Here is a 21,289-nt window from a genome sequence, read left to right on the forward strand (position 1 = left end):
TGCAGGAGCAAAGCCAAGCAGAAGTGAAGAAGAGACAGCTTAAGACTGCTTTATGCTGCATTTAATTTAACAGGCAAGCCCTGCCTAAATAGTTTCTTAGCAGCCTAACATATTCACAGGCTGTGTGTAGACAGTTAATCAGTCCAGAGACAGCTGGGTACATTTACATATTGCATCTCTAGGGTGACTAAGGGCCTTATAAAACAGAAGTACTTCATTTTTATTCTTTTATATATCAGAGGTTGGAAGGGACCTCCAGAGATCATCAGGTCCAACTCCCCTGCCAGAGCAGCATCACTTAGGGCAGTCTGCACAGGAATGCATCCAGGTGGGGTTGGAAAGTCTCCAGAGAAGGAGACTCCACAACCTCCCTGGGCAGCCTGCTCAAGGGCTCTGTCACCCTCACTGGAAAGAAGTTTCTCCTCATGGTGAGCTGAAATCTTCTCTGTTCAAGTTTGAACCCATTGTTCCTTTTCTTATCACTGTGCACCACCCAAAAGAGCCTGGCCCCCTCCACTTGACACCCACCCCTCAGCTATTGATAGACATTGATCAGATCCCTCTCAGTCTTCTCTTCTCCAGACTAAACAGCCCCAGGGCTCTCAGTCTCTCTTCATATGGGAGATGCTCAAGTCCCCTAAGCATCCTTCTGGCTCTCTGTTGGACTCTCTCCAGCAGGTCTCTGTCTCTCTTGAACTGGGGAGCCCAAAACTGGACACAGTATTCCAGGTGTGGTGTCACCAGGGCAGAGTAGAGAGGTAGAAGAACTTCCCTAGTCCTGCTGGACACCTTTCTTGATGCATCCCAGGATCCCATTGGCTCTCTTGGCCACCAGAGCACATTGTTGTCCCATGCAGAACTTGCTGCCCACCAGCATTCCAAGGTCTTTCTCTGTGGAGCTGCTCTCCAGCAGGGCAGCCTCTAACCTGTCCTGGTGCATGTTGTTATTTCTCCCCAGATGCAGGACCCTGCACTTGTCCTTCAAATCTCCTCCTCTGTAGAGGTAGTTACTATCACACTGGTTGGCAGCCCAGAAGGCTGAATAGTCATCAAGATGTAATTTATTTCCCACTCCAAGATGTGGTCCCATAAAGAGCAGAACAGAAGCAAATTAATAGGAAAGCTTGTACAGCTGCTTCCCAAGACATAAGCATCTGATTTTACCTCTGTAAGATCATAACTTAATGATGCTACTACGTAAAATATCAACTAAAGCAGAAGACTAGACTGTATACACATCATCCCTTTAATTACTACTGCCTTCAGCATATTCCAAAGAACATCTGTAAGAAATCTGTAAAGAGAAAGAACTTATTAAAAGGCAAATCATCTTGAAATTTCCAGTGGCTTACCTGTGGGTATATTATATGAAACCAGACAATTTCCTTCTAGTTCTGATGGAGAACAATTCCCCTTCAAAAAGACAGACACCACCACGGTTTCAGATGAATCTTGTTCTAAAAACAATACAGAATTCAATCAAGTAATGGGAGCATATTTATTTTCTAGCCCTTTGGGAAATCTTCTACTAAATTATTGCAGTTGTTTCCATTAGTTCCCCTTTATCAAATCACCGGACATGCTTCTTTTAAAATGTGTCATTTGTTAAAGGCAAACTACTCCCTCCAACTTGTAACTAACCTGAAGCACAACCAGTAAAACAACACAGCACACTGACCACAAAGACTATCAAAACACAACACTCTTCTCTGGTCTTCATCTCCACATAGTCTTCAAGGCCACCTGAATCTTATCAATAGAGCTGGTAAAAGGCTAGAATCACCAAACAGCTGATGCTAAGTTGGGAATATATGTTAGCCTGCCCACAGCTAAACAGGCTTTCTGTTCCTGCTTCTAGTTCAGCACTGCTATTTCTACATTGACAGCAAAACAATCACAGAGTAACTAAGTTATTTTTGTCCCCTCAATCATGAAGCTGCCACTCCGCATCTCCAGCCCTGCCAAGCACCACACCATAATCAAGGAAGTAACTCCATTTTTTCCTACTTGCCTTCCTCCACCAAGCAGGATTTTGAAGCTGCAGAGTTAATTGCTTTAAGTGTAGTATATCTGCAACACACTCAAGAGAGGCTGGACCACACTTTTCAAAAATCCTCACCAAAAAATAATGGTACAGGAGCTGTAATGGCACTACAATAATTTACCTAAATCATCCAAGATGAACTGGTCACAGGTCACTGCTAATGGAGCTTGTACACAAACTGTCAGGTTTGGTTTCTGTGCAGTCACTCTGCTCTGGATTGTTATCTAAATCAAGTGACACAAAGAAGCATTAGAAGAAAGCAACAAATTCATCTCTGTATAGCAGAAAACAAACACAACCAGCAAAATGGTATCAAAAAGACCACTTCAGCAACAATGCTTAAGAACTTTATATTTCAACTTCAATCCCAGTATTTTCCTCTGACAATTGTCATTACTTACAGCCAATAATGGGATGCTAGAACTTGAAAAGCTACAATAAACTGAGATTTCTCATGTTCTTTGTAATTTCAAGCCAAGATAAACTATTGCTGAAGTAAGGATCAAAACATTTCACAAGTGTCATGTGCATTAATCTTAATGTAAACCATAAACAAAATGTTCTCCGATGACTGAAGTAAAAAGCAAAATGAAAAAGAAAACCAAGGTAAATCAGAAATTATTTATCTGTAAGGAGCAATTCATAGTCTTATGAGTAACTTCAGAGCCAAGAGCTGTTTGGTTTTTTTACTGCAAGCAAATTCTAAAACTAAATGTAGAGGCTATGGGTATCACAACTCCCAGACTTGATTATGAGAGCTGACCTAACCATAAACCTGAGTGGCCCTGGCTGCTTCTACTGTAGGCAGATCTTTTACTGCAAAACCAATGGATAAGAAAATGTCCTCATATGTTCTCAGATCTAAAGAACTAAGAAGTTCAGACCTAAAATGATAGTGTTGACTGAGATCTGAACGTGGTCTGGACATACACAGTGTCTCTGTGTTACTATTATTGCCTGGTTTATGTTGTTGGTCTACCCATTTGCTCACTACAGCCAGGTTAAATCAGTTCAGGGGCATACTAGTAGTTATCAGTAGTGCTGATGGACTTCTTCCTCACTCACACTTCCTTCAGACCAGTTCCAGGCAGCAACTATCAAGGATGATTTCAATGACATCAATTTTCAGGTTAGATTTTCCCAGCTTTTTTCCCCCCCACAAGTAAAAGCTACAAAAGTAGGTTTGTGGGGATTAATTTTTTTTTATTATTTTTTTTTTTTACAAAAGAAACTCTGGTTTTGTTTATTGGCTACTAAAAAGGCAGCTGAATATAAACTTTACATTCATGTAACCAAACATTTACTCACTTAAAAAGTATTGGGAAAATGATTCCTATGACTTAATGCAATCTTAACAATGCTTTTAGTATCAAAATAAAAACTCCAGTTGCTTTCTGACTTCAGCAGAAGGCTTGCTAGAATGACACCTGATTACACCAAGGAGAAAAAGACTTAAGCATATATTGCATTTCAAATTCTACTCATTTTCATCACCTAAGTGAAATGCAGAGGAAGTGACAGTTAAAACTTGCCACCACCATCTGCACACTGCTGTTGAAGTCAGGCACAGTACCTTTACTGTGACCGATGGCACTGCCTCTGCTTTCACCTCACTGTCAACGGCTTGCTGTGAAGAAAAAGATGAAAGCAGAGTAAATTCAGTATTACACACGAATGAGTGAGCACAATGAATGCAATACTACTTTCCTACCATCAGCTTGGTAAACAGGGAGTTATTGGTAAAGGATTTATCATTCCTGTGACAGATCGAAATACACAAAACACAGTACTGAGTTCCTTCTGAAAATGGAAAGCCTCTGTTTGAAACTGACTGCAAAAAAGCCAGTAAAAGGTCATGAAGGTTGCATATATAAGAAACTAATAGACTCTGATGTATATATAAATATTTGAAACTCTTTTCTTTGGCACACTACTTTCCACTGTCTATTTATTTACATTCTGGAAATACCTTCTCTAATTCAGTAGGGAAAAGTGACTTCCAATCTGCCAAAATATTATATACACACCACACATTATGGACTATAAAATCATCACATACTATCTTAAAATCAGAAATACATACTGAACTTCAAAAGAAACTTGTAGCAGCTACGTTGTTGTTCCTGCTAATTTCTATTTCAATTCATTCATTTAATACAAAATTCATCTTGACCTCATCATCATAGAACAGCTCAGGCTGAATGGGACATCATTAGATAACATCTACTCCAAAGTCCCTACCAGGGGCAGGGACACCTCTCAACTAGACTCAGCTGCTCAAGGCCTCATCCAGCCTGACCTTGAACACCCCCAGGGAGGAGGCAGCCACAGCCTCCCTGGGCAGCCTGTTCCAGAGTCTCACCACCCTCCTGCTGAAGAACTTCTTCCTCAGCTCCAGTCTAACCCTGCTCTCCCTCAGCTTCAAACCATCCCCTCTTGTCCTATTGCTAGACACCCTTAGGAAAAGTCCCTCTGCACTCTTCCTGAAGGATCCCTTCAGCTATTGGAAGGCAGCTCTATGGTCCCCCTGGAGTCTTCTCTTCTCCAGGCTGAACACCCCCAGCTCCCTCAGCCTATCCTCATAGCAGAGATGTTGCAGCCCTTGGTTCATCTTTGTGGGCCTCCTCTGGATTCACTCCAGCAGCTCTGTGTCCTTATACTGGGGACACCAGAACTGGACACAGTATTAAAGGTGGGGTCTCACAAGAGCAAGGGGGCAGAATCACCTCTCAACCTGCTGGCCACACTCCTCTTGATGACAAAATATCTACTATTATATTGTATGTTTAGATTTTATCTTGCAACAGCTCAGTTCCTACAGTTTAGGAAGTGTTTCTGTCTGTTTAAACTATTTTATTTTGAGGAAACACTTCAATCTCAGTTATACAAACATAAATACAGAGTAATCACTACCTATGATTAATCACTATTAACTCCTGGACAAAGCCAGTCTTTCCAGAAGAACTTCTTTTTCATACAGGTACTTACTGATTCTGCATCCAAATCAGGTGAAACTTCTGCTGTGACAATTACATCTTTGTGTTTTTCAGATTGGGGCAAAATATCTGAAATAAAAAGACAAATAAATCAGCTCTCCTTCACCAAAAAAGCAGCTACATTTCTAAATGTATGTCATTTTTCTGACCAAAGAAACCTCCCAGTTTTACAATATTTACACAGATAACCTAAGCCTGGATCTCATTCTGGATCTCTGATTTATGTATGAAATGGAATTAAGATTTTACACCTACTATCCAGGCATACACTAATACACCTACAACAAACAACTATCTCCAAAATACACACCACTCATCTCATGGCACTTGAAATAATTTGATAATGAATAAGTGAGACACAAAGATTCTGTGCCTAATAGTGAAAAATTAAACCAGACATTAGAAATTCCTCTGCAGAAGAAGATCTAAAAGGTTTAATGTAAATATTAGGTGGGGCTTGGTTACAACACATTACCCAATGATCTCCAGCTCTGTTAGCATACAAGGCAAAGAATGCTACAAACTAACTTGGGGACGTGTGGTTGGAAAGCTACAACTTGGAGAGGGACATGAGGAACAAGTTCTTTACCATGAGGTTAGTGGACCACAGGAACAGGTTGCCCAGAGAGGTAACTGGGGCCCCATCCCTGGAGGTACTCAAGATCAGGCTGGACAGGGCTCTGGGCAACCTGATCTAGTTGAGGATGCCTCTGCCTACTGGAGAGGGGGTTGGACTGGATGATTTTTGGAGGTCCTTCCCAACCCAGACCATTCTGTGAGTCTGAATATGAGTCAGCAGTTTACCTTGAAAGTTCCTACAGGCATGATGTAAACACAAAGGAAAAACTCTGTGTCCAGGGGCTTTACAGCCTAGGATTTTTTTTTTTGTACTTCTTTTTATTAAAATCTAAACTTTATTAAATACTACATTATAGCTGAAGTTTGAAAATAAAATATTTTCAAGTGCTGAAAGGAAAATCAGGTGGTGAGGAGTATGTACAACTATAGGAAAGGTAGAGGCACACCTCGTGCTGTTGTGGCTTCCTTGATGATTTTCTGAAGCTCTTTCATTTCAGCATCATATTCTTCATAGTTTATTTCCCTAGAATCAACCTTAGGAGCCTGGAAGATCGAAGGATCAGTTCCAAGGTAGGAACACTGAAGATGCCCATCATCACTCAGAGTGACTATAACACCCTTCAGGTCTCTGCATCACCAAAAATAAAGATCAGAAAGGAACTGAGAAGAATCACAGAAGCAACAACAGCAGAAGCAGCACAAATTCAATCTACAAATAGCAGAACTTTCTGTTTTTAATGGGATTCACTGGCCAAAAGAAAAGAACAATATTTAATCTTCAATTCAGATGTGCTTATTAATGTTACTCCCACTTAATTGCAACACCACCTAAGAACCAATCTGTGCTAGACAGATGAGTGAAACAACTGCCACTATCTCAAAATCCATATATCAAGACAAGTAGAGGAAAGGATCAGAACAAGCTGAGTAGACAGCGTGGTTATAAATTTTCCCATGAATAAAGTGTTACTTAATTCAAGTATGAATATTTAGGTTGCCATGCCTAATACATAGGGCTTTGCTTAGTGCTTGATAAATGAACTTTGTCATACTGGTGACAGGCAAAGGAAAGCCTTTTAAAAAAGGGATATTATTGAAGGAAATGCTACCATGCTCCAAACACACTGCCCCATGCTCTGCTACTTGGTTACAGCAAACAATGAAGTTCCTAAAACAAACTTTCTCAGTGAAAGTGCATGGTGAGCTTGTTCAACAACTGGAGAAAGAAAACTGACACCTCACCACAAGACAATTGCTAAAACTCTCTGGACCATCTTAACATTTCTTTCCTCCACAACTGGAGAAAGAACACTGACACCTGACCACAAGACAATTTCTAAAACTCTTTGGATCATCTTACCATTTCTTTCCTAAGGTTATAAATCTGTTAAACTAAGGAGGAAAGATCCATGAAGGCATCTGAATGTAAATCAAAACAGCAGAAGAAATACAGCCACACTGTTGGCAATAAATCTTTTGTGATATACTGCTGAAGTATAATGAATTCAACAGGGGGTTGTAATTTGTCCTTCCCATGTACATTTAAGTTGGCAGTTATGTGCAGGTAATGTATCAAATGAAATCAAATCAAATTATGTGACTTTCCCTGTATAAATTAAACTTAACTCCTGAGTTTGTCAGTGTTACAGAATGCACATTCCAAAACTCCACCTTAAAATCAACACCTTTCACCCAACTTTCCTGCTAGTCATTGCATTAGCTCAGAGACAAAAGCACTGCTTCAAGAAAGAATTGTTACCACTGACACTGCTCCCTTGCTGCAGTCACTGTTCCACTGGGTTCTAGGAAGATTGTTCAACATGAAACCTACACAAAGCTTTTAAATGTCTTTTACAGTAATCTTTCCTCCTTGAAGGACTTCATTAATTTGTATACCAACAGAAAAACCAAAACCAAAACCAAAACCAAAACCTGACTAACCAGTCATATGACTGCCCCCCATTACAAGAAAGATGTGGATGTGCTGGAACGTGTCCAGAGAAGAGCCTCGAGGATGATCAGAGGGCTGGAGCTCCTCTGCTATGAGGACAGGCTGAGAGAGCTGTCCAGGCAGTGGGTTGTTCAAATTGGACAAGAGGAGGCTCCCAGAAGACTTTATTGTGGTCTTCCAGTGTCTGAACGGGGCCTAAAGGAAAGCTGGGGAGGGACTTTTTAGGGTATCAGGTAGTGACAGGACTGGGGGGAATGGATCCAAGCTAGAGGAGGGGAGATTTAGATTAGACATTAGGAAGAAGTTCTACACCATAAAGGTGGTGAGACACTGGAACAGGTTGCCCAAGGAGGTGGTGGAAGCCTCATCCCTGGAAATTTGTAAGGCCAGGCTGGATGTGGTTCTGAGCAACCTGATCTAGTGTGAGGTGTCCCTGCCTGTGGCAGGGGGGTTGGAACTGGGTGATCTTTGAGGTCCCTTCCAACACTGATGATTCTGTGTTAATATCTAATTTCTAACATTTTCATTTCTCAGTTTGAACATTTGCCAGCCACTCAAGATTGCTTTATTTTCTCAAGCTTTTTTAACAATGGTTAAAAGAGAGCAGGGGGAGGGAGGAGCACATTTAAGAGTTTTATAGCAGCTCCTCCACAGCTACTGCACTCACACAATATCCCTGCAAACACTGTTACTTCATTTGGCACAGAATCCGGAATTTCAATTACTTGTTAAATTTCTTTTATTGTAAACTGTAGTTTTTACTATCATTCAATAGTCAAAGTAATACCAAATCTAAGAAGACACTTCAGCAGTGAGGAAGTCAAAGTATGAAACAAATTATTCTGGTATCTAAAATAGCTTTACAGGACAAAGCAGTTCCTACACACATATGGGAGTAATTTGAAAAGCTGTATTTTATTGGATTCTGGGTAATAATATTGGCATATGCTTTGTGTAGGTCTTCTCTTAAAAGAAATTGCTCACAACATAATTCTTGAAGAAATTAAGATGTTTTGCTTGTTTCCAGTTAGATAGTAACAAATTGATCATTTGACTGCTCTGGTGAAACCACATCTGGAGTACTGCATCCAGTTCTGGGCCCCTCAGCTCAAGAAGGACCTCAGGGAACTGCTTGAAAGAGTCTAGCACAGAGCCAAAAAGGCAATGGAACATCTCCCTGTGAGGACAGGCTGAGGGAGCTGGGGCTCTGCAGCTTGCAGCAGAGGAGCCTGAGGGGTGACCTCATTCCTGTTGATAAAGATGTGCAGGACAGTGTCAGGAGAACAGAGCCAGGCTCTGCTCAGGGAAGTCCAATGATAGGACAAGGAGCAGTGGGTGCAAACCAGAGCAGAGGAGGTGCCATGGGAACATATGGAGAAACTTCTTCACTGTGAGAGTACTGGAGGCCTGGAGCAGGCTGCCCAGAGAGGTTATGGAGTTCTCCTTCTCTGGAGGCATTCAGAATGCACCTGGATGTGTTCCTGTGTGACCTGCCCTAGATGATCCTGCTCTGCCTGGGGGGTTGGACTAGCCCATGCTAGTCATTTAATATTATTTTTAAATAGCAGAGGGGGAACTGCTTGCCTTCATTCCTGCAGTTGGAATTCCCACTTCTAAAGCTTTTTCCAGAACCATGAAGGTAGGGAATGTTTTAAATGTCATTGTGAAGTTGAAACCCCTACAAAACCATATGACTGTAAAAAGAAGCCTTTTAGGAAAAAAAAAAAAAAAACAAGGAAGGGACATGCAATAAAATGAGATGGACTGGAAATATGGGAGTGTGCTTAAGATGATAGAGCAAACACCATTTGAAACCAACTTGCTAGGAAGCTCAGCCACACAGCATGGTGTAGGCTGGACATAGCATTTGGTACATCTGTCTTCTGCAGGATCAGAATCCTACTAAGGTAAAAGCAACAGTCACAAAATGGGAATGTGGTTATAAACTACACACATTAAAAAAAAATCCCTCTTCAAAAGACCTCTGAAGAAGTTATTAATTTTGTACAAGCAAGCTGGAGAGGGACTTTTTAGGACATCAGGTAGTGATGGGACTGGGGGGAATGGAATAAAGCTGGAAGTGGGAAGACTCAGACTGGATGTGAGGAAGAAGTTCTTCCCCATGAGAGTGGTGAGAGCCTGGAATGGGTTGTCCAGGGAGGTGGTTGAGGCTCCATCCCTGGAGGTGTTTAAGGCCAGGCTGGATGAGGCTCTGGCCAGGCTGCTGTAGTGTGAGGTGTCCCTGCCCATGGCAGGGGGGTTGGAACTGGCTGATCCTTGTGGTCCCTTCCAACCCTGACTGATTCTATGATTCTACTGCCATCTCACCAACCCAGTGGCAATTCAGTGATAACAACCAATGCAATTTCCATGGTTTCCTTAGAAACATTTCTTTGAAGTGCAGTCATATTTAAGTAGAAAAAGTGTCAAATTCTCTGCATTTAACTGCTCAGATCAGACAACAACCTTACCCAACACTCAAATAAACATTTATAGAATCATAGAATGGTTTGGGTTGGAATGGACCTCCAGAAGTGATCTAGTGCAACCACCCTGCAGTCAGCAGAGACATCCTCCACTAGATCAGGTTGCTCAGAGCCTTGTAAAGCCTGATTTTGAATATGTCCAAGGATAGGGCCCCAGCTACCTCCCTAGGCAACCTGTTCCAGTGCTCCACCACCCTCATGGTTAAGAACTTGTTCCTCTGTGTACAGACACAAAACTGAACAGTTCATAGTGTGGTCATAACTGGCATCAATTTTATTATATTCCTACTACACAGAAAGAAAGTAAAAACCTTTCAACAATCCATAAAATTTCATTTCTGCAATTTTCTTTCCATAAGCCCATGTAATAAGTGCTAAGTTTTGCTGGGCTTATATGGAAGTTTTGCCATTTTTATATGGTGACTCTTAAACAGCTGTTCTAGCTGCAGTGATGTCAGTAATAATAAGGAATAACAGATGAGCTGGAACGAAGAACAAAGCATTTTCAAGCATCTGGACAGCCTAAAAGAATTCAGTGAGAGGGGTTTTATTTTGATTTCATATACTATTACCCTCTATGTGACTGCCCTTCTATCCCTTATATACATAATTGAACTACAATATTTCCTTTATATTTTCTCCAGTTAAACTCCAGTTCCTGTTGCCTTTCTACTACATGGAGAGCATAGTTAGACACAGCAATCTAGCCACCCAATGCATGACACCTCTGTGCCAGAGAGCAACCTGTAATTTCAAGCTCATATTTGGACTGGGCAAGTATTTTCTCACTAGCAGACTGATCACAGATTTTAATTTTCTTTTTGGAAGCTGCAACTCAATAAAGCAGATTTTCAACCAATGGCTACACACCAGAATTCTGAAGTCTTCAGTTTTTGATTCACACACCTCATGCAAACTAAACTGATCAGTCTGTGGGGTACAGATGAGCTCAAATCTGGAAATTATTCCTGCGTCAACCCAAAGAATTTAAACACTGACTTAGGTGCTCTCATTTATGGTGACAGGCTGCTGACTCAGACTTCATACACAATGCAGTACTTCCTGAGTCTTGGACTACATGATGCAACTTAAGTTTATTAAATATCTAATCCTGTATAATCCATAATCATACAATCAACCATCAACTTGGAAGAGACCTCCAAGATCACTTAAGTCCAACCTATCACCCAGCCCTATCCAATCAACTAGATCACAGCACTAAGTGCCTCACCAGGCTTTTCTTGAACATCTCCAGGGATGGTGACTCCACCAACTATGTAAGAGCCTAAGACAAAATACAAACACCAATAGCTAATGGGTAGCTGGCTTCAAAACATCATAGACTGACTTATATTAGAAGGAACTCTAGAGATCATCTCCTCCAACCTCCCCACCATGCCCAGGGACACCTCTCAACTAGACTCAGCTGCTCATGGCTTCATCCAACCTGGGAATCAACACTCCCAGGGAGGAGGCAGCCACAACCTCCGTGGGCAGCCTATTCCAGAGTCTCACCACCCTCCTGCTGAAGAACTTCTTCCTAAATCCCAGTCTAACCCTGCTCTCCCTCAGCTTCAAACCATTCCCCCTTGTCCTGTCTCTAGACAGCCTTATGAAAAGTTCCTCTGCAGCCTTCCTGTAGGACCCCTTCAGGGATTGGAAGGCAGCTCTAAGGTCCCTCCCCGTCAAGTCTTCTCCAGGCTGAACAACCCAAGCTCCCTCAGCCTATCCTCATAGCAGAGGTGTTGCAGCCCTCAGCTGCACCAATTGGCCTCCCCTGGACTCACTCCAACAGCTCTGTATCTTTATGATTGGGACACCAGAACTGGATGCAGTATTCAAGGTAGGGTCTCAAAGGAGCAAAGCTTCATGTGTTGGTGGTTTACAACACCCATGTTAGGAGTTCAGGCACAACCCTTACAGTCAAGCTTGCAGTGATCATACTTGGGGGAAGCAGTAACAACAAACAAAAAATTACCTACACAAATTTCGAACACCAGAGTCCCTTGTAGCCTTAGCAATTAGCAGAAATATTTTTCCCTTCCAAACTGAGCAAAACAGAATCACTGATCCATTTATGGGATTATTCCTCAATATAAATCTAGACTGACTTGAAATTCACAAAGAGCTGAAGTGTGGATAAAGCTAAGTGGCCATGACTGCCTCCTTCAACATAAGACATCTTTACCTTTACCTTTACCTCTTGGCTTTGCAACAGTCACTTTTGTTTAAAGCCAGACAACTGTTTTTTGCCCATCTCAAACAAGGAGCATCTATTTGCTAGCTGTCATGGGTTGAGCTGAACCTGCTGCTGTGTGTATTCAATACCATGCTGCTGTCACATCAGCTTCAAAACGAAAATGCTGGTTGGAGCAAAGTACCAGGGGGCTTGAAGTTCAGATGGGTAACATGAGAGGCTTCCTGTTCCAGTTGCTGGCTTTGGTTTCCAGGTTTGGGGTGTGGGTCACTTCTGCTGCATGCACTGCAGATCAGGGGGTGGGGAGGGTGCTGGCTTTGCAGCATAATGCAGGAGCAGCAGCAAATATTCTGCTAATAAGCTAAGGATCACCCCCAGTAAATTCCTTATCTCATCCCAGACTTGTTTTATTTCTGTGTAACTTTCCCTCCTGTTTGTGTGGGCAGAGAGGGGGGTTTGTGAGAGCAGGCTGTGTTAACCCAGGACACCAGCTTAACTGAAGCTAAAAGGGCCAGGTTCTGGAAATTTAATATTTTAAGAAACTCTGAGCTTTTTCTTCTTTGAAAGGTGGCAAATGACTTGTGCATAACATATAATAAAATCTTTCCAGACTGCTTCATATATCCTCTTCAAAAGACATGCTATTCCATTACCAAGTAAAATTACATTTATCTGTCAAACAAATGAAAGTGAAAGCAAATATTCTAGTAACTTTCACCAACTTGTCCAAACCTGTCAACTCCTTTTAATAAAAAGGAGCTGCACATTTTACAAACCAGACATGTCATTTTGTGGGTTATTTGCTTCAAGAATCTTTCTTCCACGAGGAACAGTCCTTCTGCATACAGAGGTAGGAACACACATAAATAAATGCTCACAAAAAGAAAGGTGGCTCCAGTATTCTAATTCCCAGATGTAGTTCCTAAAAGCAAAAGGCACCACACACACAAAGCATTCCTTTACCTACAGCCAGGCACCTACACAGGGTCCTGAAGTTTTTTCTTTTGATTGTTTCTAATTTCATCTGGCTGAAAGTAGAAATATCACAGAATCATAGAATTGTCAGTGTTGGAAGGGACCTCAAAGATCACCCAAGTTCCAACACCCCTGCCATGGGCAAGGACACCTCACACTAGAGCAGGTTGCTCACAGCCACATCCATCCTGGCTGCAAAAACCTCCAGGGATGAGGCTTCCACCACCTCCCCGGGCAACCTGTTCCAGTGTCTCATCACCCTCACAGGGAAAAATTTCTTCCTAACATCAAATCTGAATCTCCCCACTTCCGGCTTCATTCCATTCCCCCCAGTCCTATCACTCCCTGACACCCTAGAAAGTCCCTCCCCAGCTTTCTTGGAGCCACCTTCAGATCCTGGAAGGCCACAGGAGGTCACCTCAGAGCCTTCTCTTCTCCAGACTGAACAACCCCAACTCTTTCAGTCTGTCCTCATAGGAGAGGAGCTCCAGCCCTCTGCTCATCCTTGTGGCCCTTCTCTGAACACATTCCAACACCTCCAGATTTTTCCTGTAATAGGGGCTCCAGAACTGGACACAGTACTCCAGGTGGGGTCTCAGCAGAGTGGAGTAGTGGGGAAGAATCACCTCCCTGGACCTACTGGCTGTGCCTTCTCTTAATGCAGGCCAGGATGTGATTGGCTTTCGAGGTTGCACGTGCACACTGGTGGCTCATATTGAACTTCATTTAAACCTGAAGTTCACTGACAATGTAGTGCCTAAGGCAGTAAGATTCCACAAGAGATTAAACAGAGAGGGAAGTAATAACATCCCTAAAACCCTGGTAGAAAGCTGGGCTACTGTTAGAACTGTGCCTGCTAATAAACTCCAAATGAAATGCACTTTTTTTTTGCCAAATATTTAATACCAGACTATACCTTCATGGATAGTCAAAAGCACAATGATCCAAAATTAAGGTCATCAGAAATGTCAAGTTGAAAAACAGATCTCCGAAGAAGTTTGCAGTCTACTTCCATGTCAAATAAAAAAAGAAATGTCAGGCTACCTTTTAACATTCACAGGTTTATCAGATGTAACTCAAAGACTATATACAAACAAACAGAAGTAGTAAAATTGAGACTAGTGAACTTCAGAAGTGTTCAGAAGAACTGAAGTCCCTGATTTAAAGGCTTCATGCTTTCCTACCGCAAAAACAGATTTGGATCTTGGAAGTGATCAGAACAGAAATCCCTTTCCTGAGACTACATCCAGTCTGTAATGCTCTATCTATGTGGTTTTAAGTCAAGCCACAGGGGCATTTCAGATGTTTGTGATGGAAGCCCCCCTGAGGGCAGCAACACTATCTGTTCTGCTTCAGACTGAAGGCACCTTAACATAATGTTCTAGTTTCAGGCCAGCTAGGTCAGAGCAGTACTCAGTGCAATCAATCAGCCATTAAAACATAGCACACTTAGGAGCAGCTTTGCCAAGTGAGCCAGTGTCAAACAAATAGAGCAGCAGTTATCCACATCTTTTCATCTCTACGCCACAGACCTATTATGGTCAAGCATATGAAGACAGGATAACTCAAGCACAGAAAACCAAATGCAACTTGTGATAGGCCCTTACAAAGTTACTTTCTGCTACTTTCTCATCAAGTAGTTCCAGATGATTCAGACAGACATAATGTTCCCCCACCAAAAAGGGGAGTTAAGTCACTTGCCTTTACAGGCTCAATTCCCTGCCAGCAGAAAAAAAAATGCACAACCCACAAATGCTTTAATTAACAGGAACCCAATGCAGGAATCACATTCCTATGGATTTGCTCCCCACACTTGTACCCAAACGATGAGGGGAGGGAGAGAGAGAACAAGAAATGTACCACATCTCAAGCACATCTCAAAAATGACAAGTTCATAGAACGGATAATCTAGAAATATGAGAGGTAGTTCATGAAATTTCCTTTGCTAAGGAAACGTGGAGGGCACAAGGTCTTACAAAAGAGGTCTCTGATAAAACAGAAAAATGAAAATCAAAGGGCAAGGAAAAAAGGGAATGAACCTTGAAGTCAAATGCTAAGATATTTACGTAATTATGCTGGATACCAGGCAAACACTGCTGCTCACAATTACCATTTCACCACTGAAAATAAGAAAGAAGTAGAAATTCCTCTATTTCCTTTGAGGAACTTCCCAGATTTCAGGTATTCTAACTGCAGCATATGGATGGCTTCTCTCCAAGCCAGTCTAGAATAGGGTTTTTCTGGAGGTTTGTCTGGAGTTTAATTCAACTCATTCAGAACACCTCAACCATTTTCTTGAAGAGTTTCAGCTCCAGTGAGAACACTTTTGCACAGCCCTAGCTTTAAGGATGACAACACAGAGCATGGAAAAACAACTGTCCAAGCAGGCTTATCAATGGGAAGACGAATTTGTGCTGAGAAAGTCCTAAGCAGTTTAAACTAATCCAACTTGTCCATGTGAGTGGTTATACCTCTGAAGCAATGCAAGCAGTGCTAAGCATGTAGGGGTCCCCTTGACACAGTTTTTATGTCATAAACACTTAGTAACTACTACACATTAACAGAAGCAGAATATAAACTTCAAACAAAATAAGGGACACACCAGAACTGTTTCCAGCTCAGTGATTGTAGTTATAGCAGACCTTGAGGTACAACTCCGAATAAAGATCAACTCAAATTTTTACCTGTAATTGCAATTTTCTGACTACCAGCTTTTGTAGGAAATGTTCAGTTGCCTGACAGGGAACGTTCAGGTCTGAACGGAAGGCAAAAGTGTAGTTCAATGACTAAGAAATACATCACTGCTGGAGTGAGGAGACACCTTACTAAAACCTTACAAGGAACCATTTAACTCTGATTCTCATGTTTCTGTGATGTGATGGGAATCAGGCAGTTTATGCTGGAATTTAATCCCAAAGGTGGTAATGTGTTCTTGTCATTATTTACATCCCCTATGATGAAAGGTTGAAAGACCTGGGGCTGTATAGTCTGGAGAAGAGAAGGCTGAGAGGGGGTCTTGGTGTGAAGATGAAGGGGCCAGGCCCTGTTTGGTGGTGCCCTGTGATAGAACAAGGAACAATAGGTACAAGCTGGAACACAGAAGGTTCCACCTCAACATGAGGAGACACTTCCATCCGGTGAGGGTGAGAGAGCACTGGAACAGGCTGCCCAGGGGGGTTGTGGAATCTCCTCTGGAGACTTTCAAAATCCACCTGGATGCGTTCCTGTGCAGCCTGCCCTGGGTGATCCTGCTTTGGCAGGGGGCTTGATCTCTGGAAGTCCCTTCCAACCCCTAACACCCTGTGATTCGGTGAAAACCATGGCATTAGTAGGTCTGGGAATTCTGATTGTTACTAGCAAAACGATCTGGGACAAATTAGCAGACTCTCAAATTCTTAGTAAGACCAAACTGAGTGTTAAAGTTCACACGGAGGAAGCAGAATCTGCATAAAATTCTTAGAGGCACTATTGAAACAGATGGCTCCATAATAAGAGTTTCCAAACAAATAATTGTATATATAAATGTTAGTGCAATCCGCTCTTGTAAAAGTAAGTGCCTTTTTTCCTTTTTTTTTTTTTCTTTTCCTGACAGAAAGATTTTTTTTCCAAACTTCAAAAGCTATACTGTTGTACCCTGCATAATTAACTTTTGGTTTATATTAACTGGCCCACTGAGACTATTCATTGTATTTTACTTGTGAGATCTGTTAGATGAAAGCCACCACAACTCTGTCGAGAGTCTAAAAAAAAAAAATTAATTAAAAAAAAAAATTGATAACCATAAGTACCAAACAAAACAAACATCCCTCTGATCCCTCTGCACAAGGCACTAAAGCTGGTTAGATGTTGTACTGTCATTTGTTATGAGATAAAACACATGACTTACAATCAAGTATTCAACAATCCAGTGTCTGTTGGCAGAGCAGCCACAAGCCTGCTGGGGATCAGAAGGAATCTGACAAGGACAGTCCTAGTGAATGCATATATCATAGAATGGCTGGAAGGGACCTCAGAGATCATCTACTCCAACCTCTACACCATGCCCAGGGACACCTCTCAACTAGACTCAGCTGCTCAAGGCCTCATCCAACCTGAGCATCAACACCCCCAGGGAGGAGGCAGCCACAGCCACCCTGGGCAGCCTGTTCCAGAGTCTCACCACCCTCCTACTGAAGAACTTCTTCCTCAGCTCCAGTCTAACCCTGCTCTCCCTCAGCTTCAAACCATTCCCCCTTGCCCTCTCTCTGGACACCCTTACGAAAAGTCTGTCTCCAGCCTTCCTGTAGGATCCCTTCAGCTATTGGAAGGCAGCTCTAAGGTCCCCCTGGAGTCTTCTCTTCTCCAGGCTGAACACCCCCAGCTCCCTCAGCCTATCCTCATAGCAGAGGTGCTCCAGCCCTTGGATCATCTTTGTGGCTTCCCCTGGACTCACTCCAACAGCTCTGTGTCCTTCTTACGCTGGGGACACCAGAACTGGATACAGCATTTGAGGTGGGGTCTCAGCAGAGTCAAGGGGCAGAATTCCCTCTCTTGCCCTGCTGCCCACACTCCTCTGGATGCAGCCCAGCACATGGTTTGCCTTCTTGTGCTGCATGAGGGCACTGCCAGCTCCTGGTGAGCTTCTCATCAATCAGTGCACCCAAGGCTCTTTCTTCAGAGCTGCTCTCAACCCACTCTGCACCCAGCCTGGATTTGGTCACAGGCACTGGACACCCAGCACCCAGCACAGCTCTGGGAGCACGCAGTACAGGAAAGTCACTAACCTTTATGTAGCCTTTTTATTTCAGTGAGAGGATCAGCAAAAGACATGCCATCATTTCTCTACACTCACTACTCTCCTGCCCAAACAGTTTTCCCCTGACTCGGCTTAACATTTATTTTACAAAAAGTTTTGTTCTCTTGGAGTGCAGCAATTTAAACAGTTCCTTAATTTCCACAGTTTAAAATTGGAGTTTAATAATCTGGCCCAACAAATTATCTCTGGAATTCATATGATCTTAAATGCTTAAGCTTAAGCTAAATGCTTAATGAAGAACAGATTTTTAGTGAGATGCCTTTTTTTTTTTTTTCTCCTGTTTCAGGGAAGGATCTTGCCAGATTAAAAGAATGAGAAGTGAAGCTTTGCAAAGAAGAAACTACTCCAGTGGAGGTAGGAGACCTCAGGTTCTACCTTCACTCAAGACCAACAGAAAGTCTAAAGAACAAGACAGCAATTTTTTCTAGAAAACAACAGTGTGCCCATTAATGATATTAACAATTTACAAAACGAAGGAAGGAACACTTTGAATGCTCCTTTTACAAGTCACCTTATTTGTTACCTAGTATGTTCAGATCTAAAGTTTCACAAGTGGGAATTCATCTGAAAAAAAAGTTACTTACTGTAAATTTGCTACTTTTACTGATACAGGAACGTGGGGAAGCTGAGAGGCCCATTTCAGTGTAACATCCTGGTAAACATTCAAGATCTTACTGTGGTTTCCAATCAGAGTGTTGATTGTTCCTTCCTTCACTGTTAAAGATACAAAACCAGTTTTAGGAGAAGAGATTTTCTACAGCCAGTACTTTTCTTTGAGGCTTAGTGTAATGAATTCTTTTTTTCTTTTCCATGTAAGCCATTATAAATGAATAATATAATAATTCATTTACTTACAGCACAATGTGAATAATAGAAAATACAAAGACCACTAAGATCCTATCTATAAAGTCTAAAAATGGTACTTCAAATCTAGAAAAAGACAGTGTCACAAATTCAGCAGATAGGTTTTGAAACATCAACACAGAAGAGGGTACTAAAGATCTGCAGTTCTATAGCAGCATCCAACCAAATTGCTTCCACATAACAGAATAAGTCAGTTTCATCTCCTAGCAGTAAAGATCATCTGGTTCCAAGCCCCTGTAATGGGCAGGGGCACCTTCCACTAGGCCAGCTTGCTGAAGGCCTCATCCCACCTCCAGAGAGGGGATATCCAGAGGATGCATACCCTCATGTGTGCTCCTCTTCTTTGTTTGCCTCTTCCAAATACTTGCACCTTCGTATGAACTTGGATCCTGTTTCTACCTTGTTTTTCTTGTCCTACAGCACAGCTTGCAGCATTTAAGGTCTGTTCCAGCCCAAATCATTCTACAAATCTTTTTTTTTTTTTTTTTTAAACTATTGGTAATGACAGAAGGTCCTCAAACACCAGTTTAATTCTTCCAAAATCTCTCCTTCATCTGTGTTAGTTGCTTTGGTAGCTTGGGCAAAGTTACTCAAACGCTAGACAAGTATCTATTTAGATTCTACAAATTATGACACTTCCCACTATATAACACTTGAAAATAGGCTTGTTTGAACTACCAAGAGAGCTCGGGTTCTACAGATTTTCTACACATCAACAGCTTATTCAGGAAAATATATTTATTCATCAGGAAAAAAAATAAGTTTTAGCTGTAAAAGTAACCAAGTTAAAGTGAAGCTGAATATTCCCTTTACAAACCTGAACAGTAAGGAATGAAGCAACTTGGACTGTAATCAAGCTTCTTCATGAATCGAATTTGCCCATTATCCTTCAGGCAAAAGAAGTTTCTCTCACCAAGGACAAAAACAGAGGAAACTGCCTGATTAAAGGAGCCAACACAAATATCCAGGGCTTGCTCCCCGATGTTTAAAACCCAGTCCACCTTCAAAAGAAAAACAAAACAAAAAACCAACATGCTCCAGAGATCAGCTGACAGCTGCATATCAAAGACAAAACTTAGAGAAAACTCAGAACTCCAGTCACATGGATATCCCTAACAGATAGAAAACCAAGAGCTACTTTGAAGGAGAGTCATCCTCTGATTTTGAGGGCAGTTGGTTCACAGTGATAAGACAAGGAGCAATGGGTTCAAACTTGAACAGAGAAGATTTCATCTCAACATGAGGAGAAACTTCTTTCCAGTGAGGGTGACAGAGCCCTGGAGCAGGCTGCCCAGGGGGGTTGTGGAGTCTCCTTCTCTGGAGACTTTCCAACCCCACCTGGATGCATTCCTGTGCAGAGTACCCTAAGTGATGCTGCTCTGGCAGGGGGGTTGGACCTGATGATCTCTTGAGGTCCCTTCCAACCTCTGATATACTGTGAGACTTTCCTTCTGGTGAGTAAAGCAGCAATAAGATCCAGTTTATGAAATGGTCATGAGTTGATGCCTGTACAGCTCACTTAAGTATGTTTGAATTTTAAACCACACATCCCATTCAAAATTAAAGTACTTGAATACCTGAATTACCAAATCAAGGAACAGAGTATTGAAGTTATTTAAATGTACGCTGCACATGTCCTTAAGATATTAAGGACAAGGTTAGAGAGTGAGAAGGTGGTAACTTACTCTACCAATCTATGTAAATGGAAAAACAGATAAAGTTTCAGTGTGTAAGTGCAATATTTATGCTTGCAGTCACTTACATACAGCCTTCAATTTGAAGTATGAAGACAGGCTGAAAGAATTGGGGCTGTCCAACCTGGAGAGGAGAAGGCTCCAAGGACACCTTATGGCTACATTTCAGTATCTGAAGGGGACCTACAAGAAGGCTGGGGAAGGACTGCTCAGAAAGGCTTGTAGTGATAGGACGAGGGGCAATGGTCTGAAACTGGAGCAGGGCAGATCTAGGTTGGACATCAGCAAGAAGTTTGTTACAATGAGAGTGGTAAATACTGGGATAGGTTGCCCAGGCTCCTTCAGGTACTGGAACTACAGAGAAATAAATTTTCTTCCTTTTAAGAGGAAGCAGATCAAATATTAAGCAACATGGTCACAGGGAGCTCCTGAAGACCATTGAATCCACAGGCTTTTGACAAAGAGAGTCCAGCATACTGCCTATTTATGGAAACATTTTCTCTGAGTACCAAGGATTCCCCAAGTAGAATGAGGTTAATTTTCTAAGTCCAATACAAAGTCACAAACAGACTTAAAATTAAAATGTGAGCAATATTTCAAGTGTATCTACTGTACAACAGTTTAGGATCTGTACTTAAGACCTCCTTAGAAGTAGTTATTTTCAGTATAATTCTTTTTATTCCTCCTTAGAACAGTGGTGAGCTCTGA

General features: G+C 41.9%; 1 protein-coding gene across 1 annotated transcript in view; it reads right to left on the bottom strand.

Annotated features, from left to right (window-relative positions):
• The window catches only part of BBS9 (Bardet-Biedl syndrome 9), a 166,907-nt gene that overhangs the window by 119,535 nt on the left and 26,083 nt on the right, over positions 1-21,289 (bottom strand). Inside the window, exons 7-13 of the mRNA XM_054385111.1 lie at positions 19,705-19,888; positions 18,608-18,737; positions 6,066-6,247; positions 5,033-5,109; positions 3,618-3,671; positions 2,166-2,268; positions 1,353-1,457 (exon numbers count right to left, since the gene is read on the bottom strand). Coding sequence (XP_054241086.1) covers positions 1,353-1,457; positions 2,166-2,268; positions 3,618-3,671; positions 5,033-5,109; positions 6,066-6,247; positions 18,608-18,737; positions 19,705-19,888 — 835 coding nt within the window. The remainder of the gene's footprint in view (positions 1-1,352; positions 1,458-2,165; positions 2,269-3,617; positions 3,672-5,032; positions 5,110-6,065; positions 6,248-18,607; positions 18,738-19,704; positions 19,889-21,289) is intronic.

This window comes from Indicator indicator, chromosome 11 (genome assembly GCF_027791375.1).
Source record: "Indicator indicator isolate 239-I01 chromosome 11, UM_Iind_1.1, whole genome shotgun sequence".
In the NCBI taxonomy this organism is placed as follows: Eukaryota; Metazoa; Chordata; class Aves; order Piciformes; family Indicatoridae; genus Indicator; species Indicator indicator.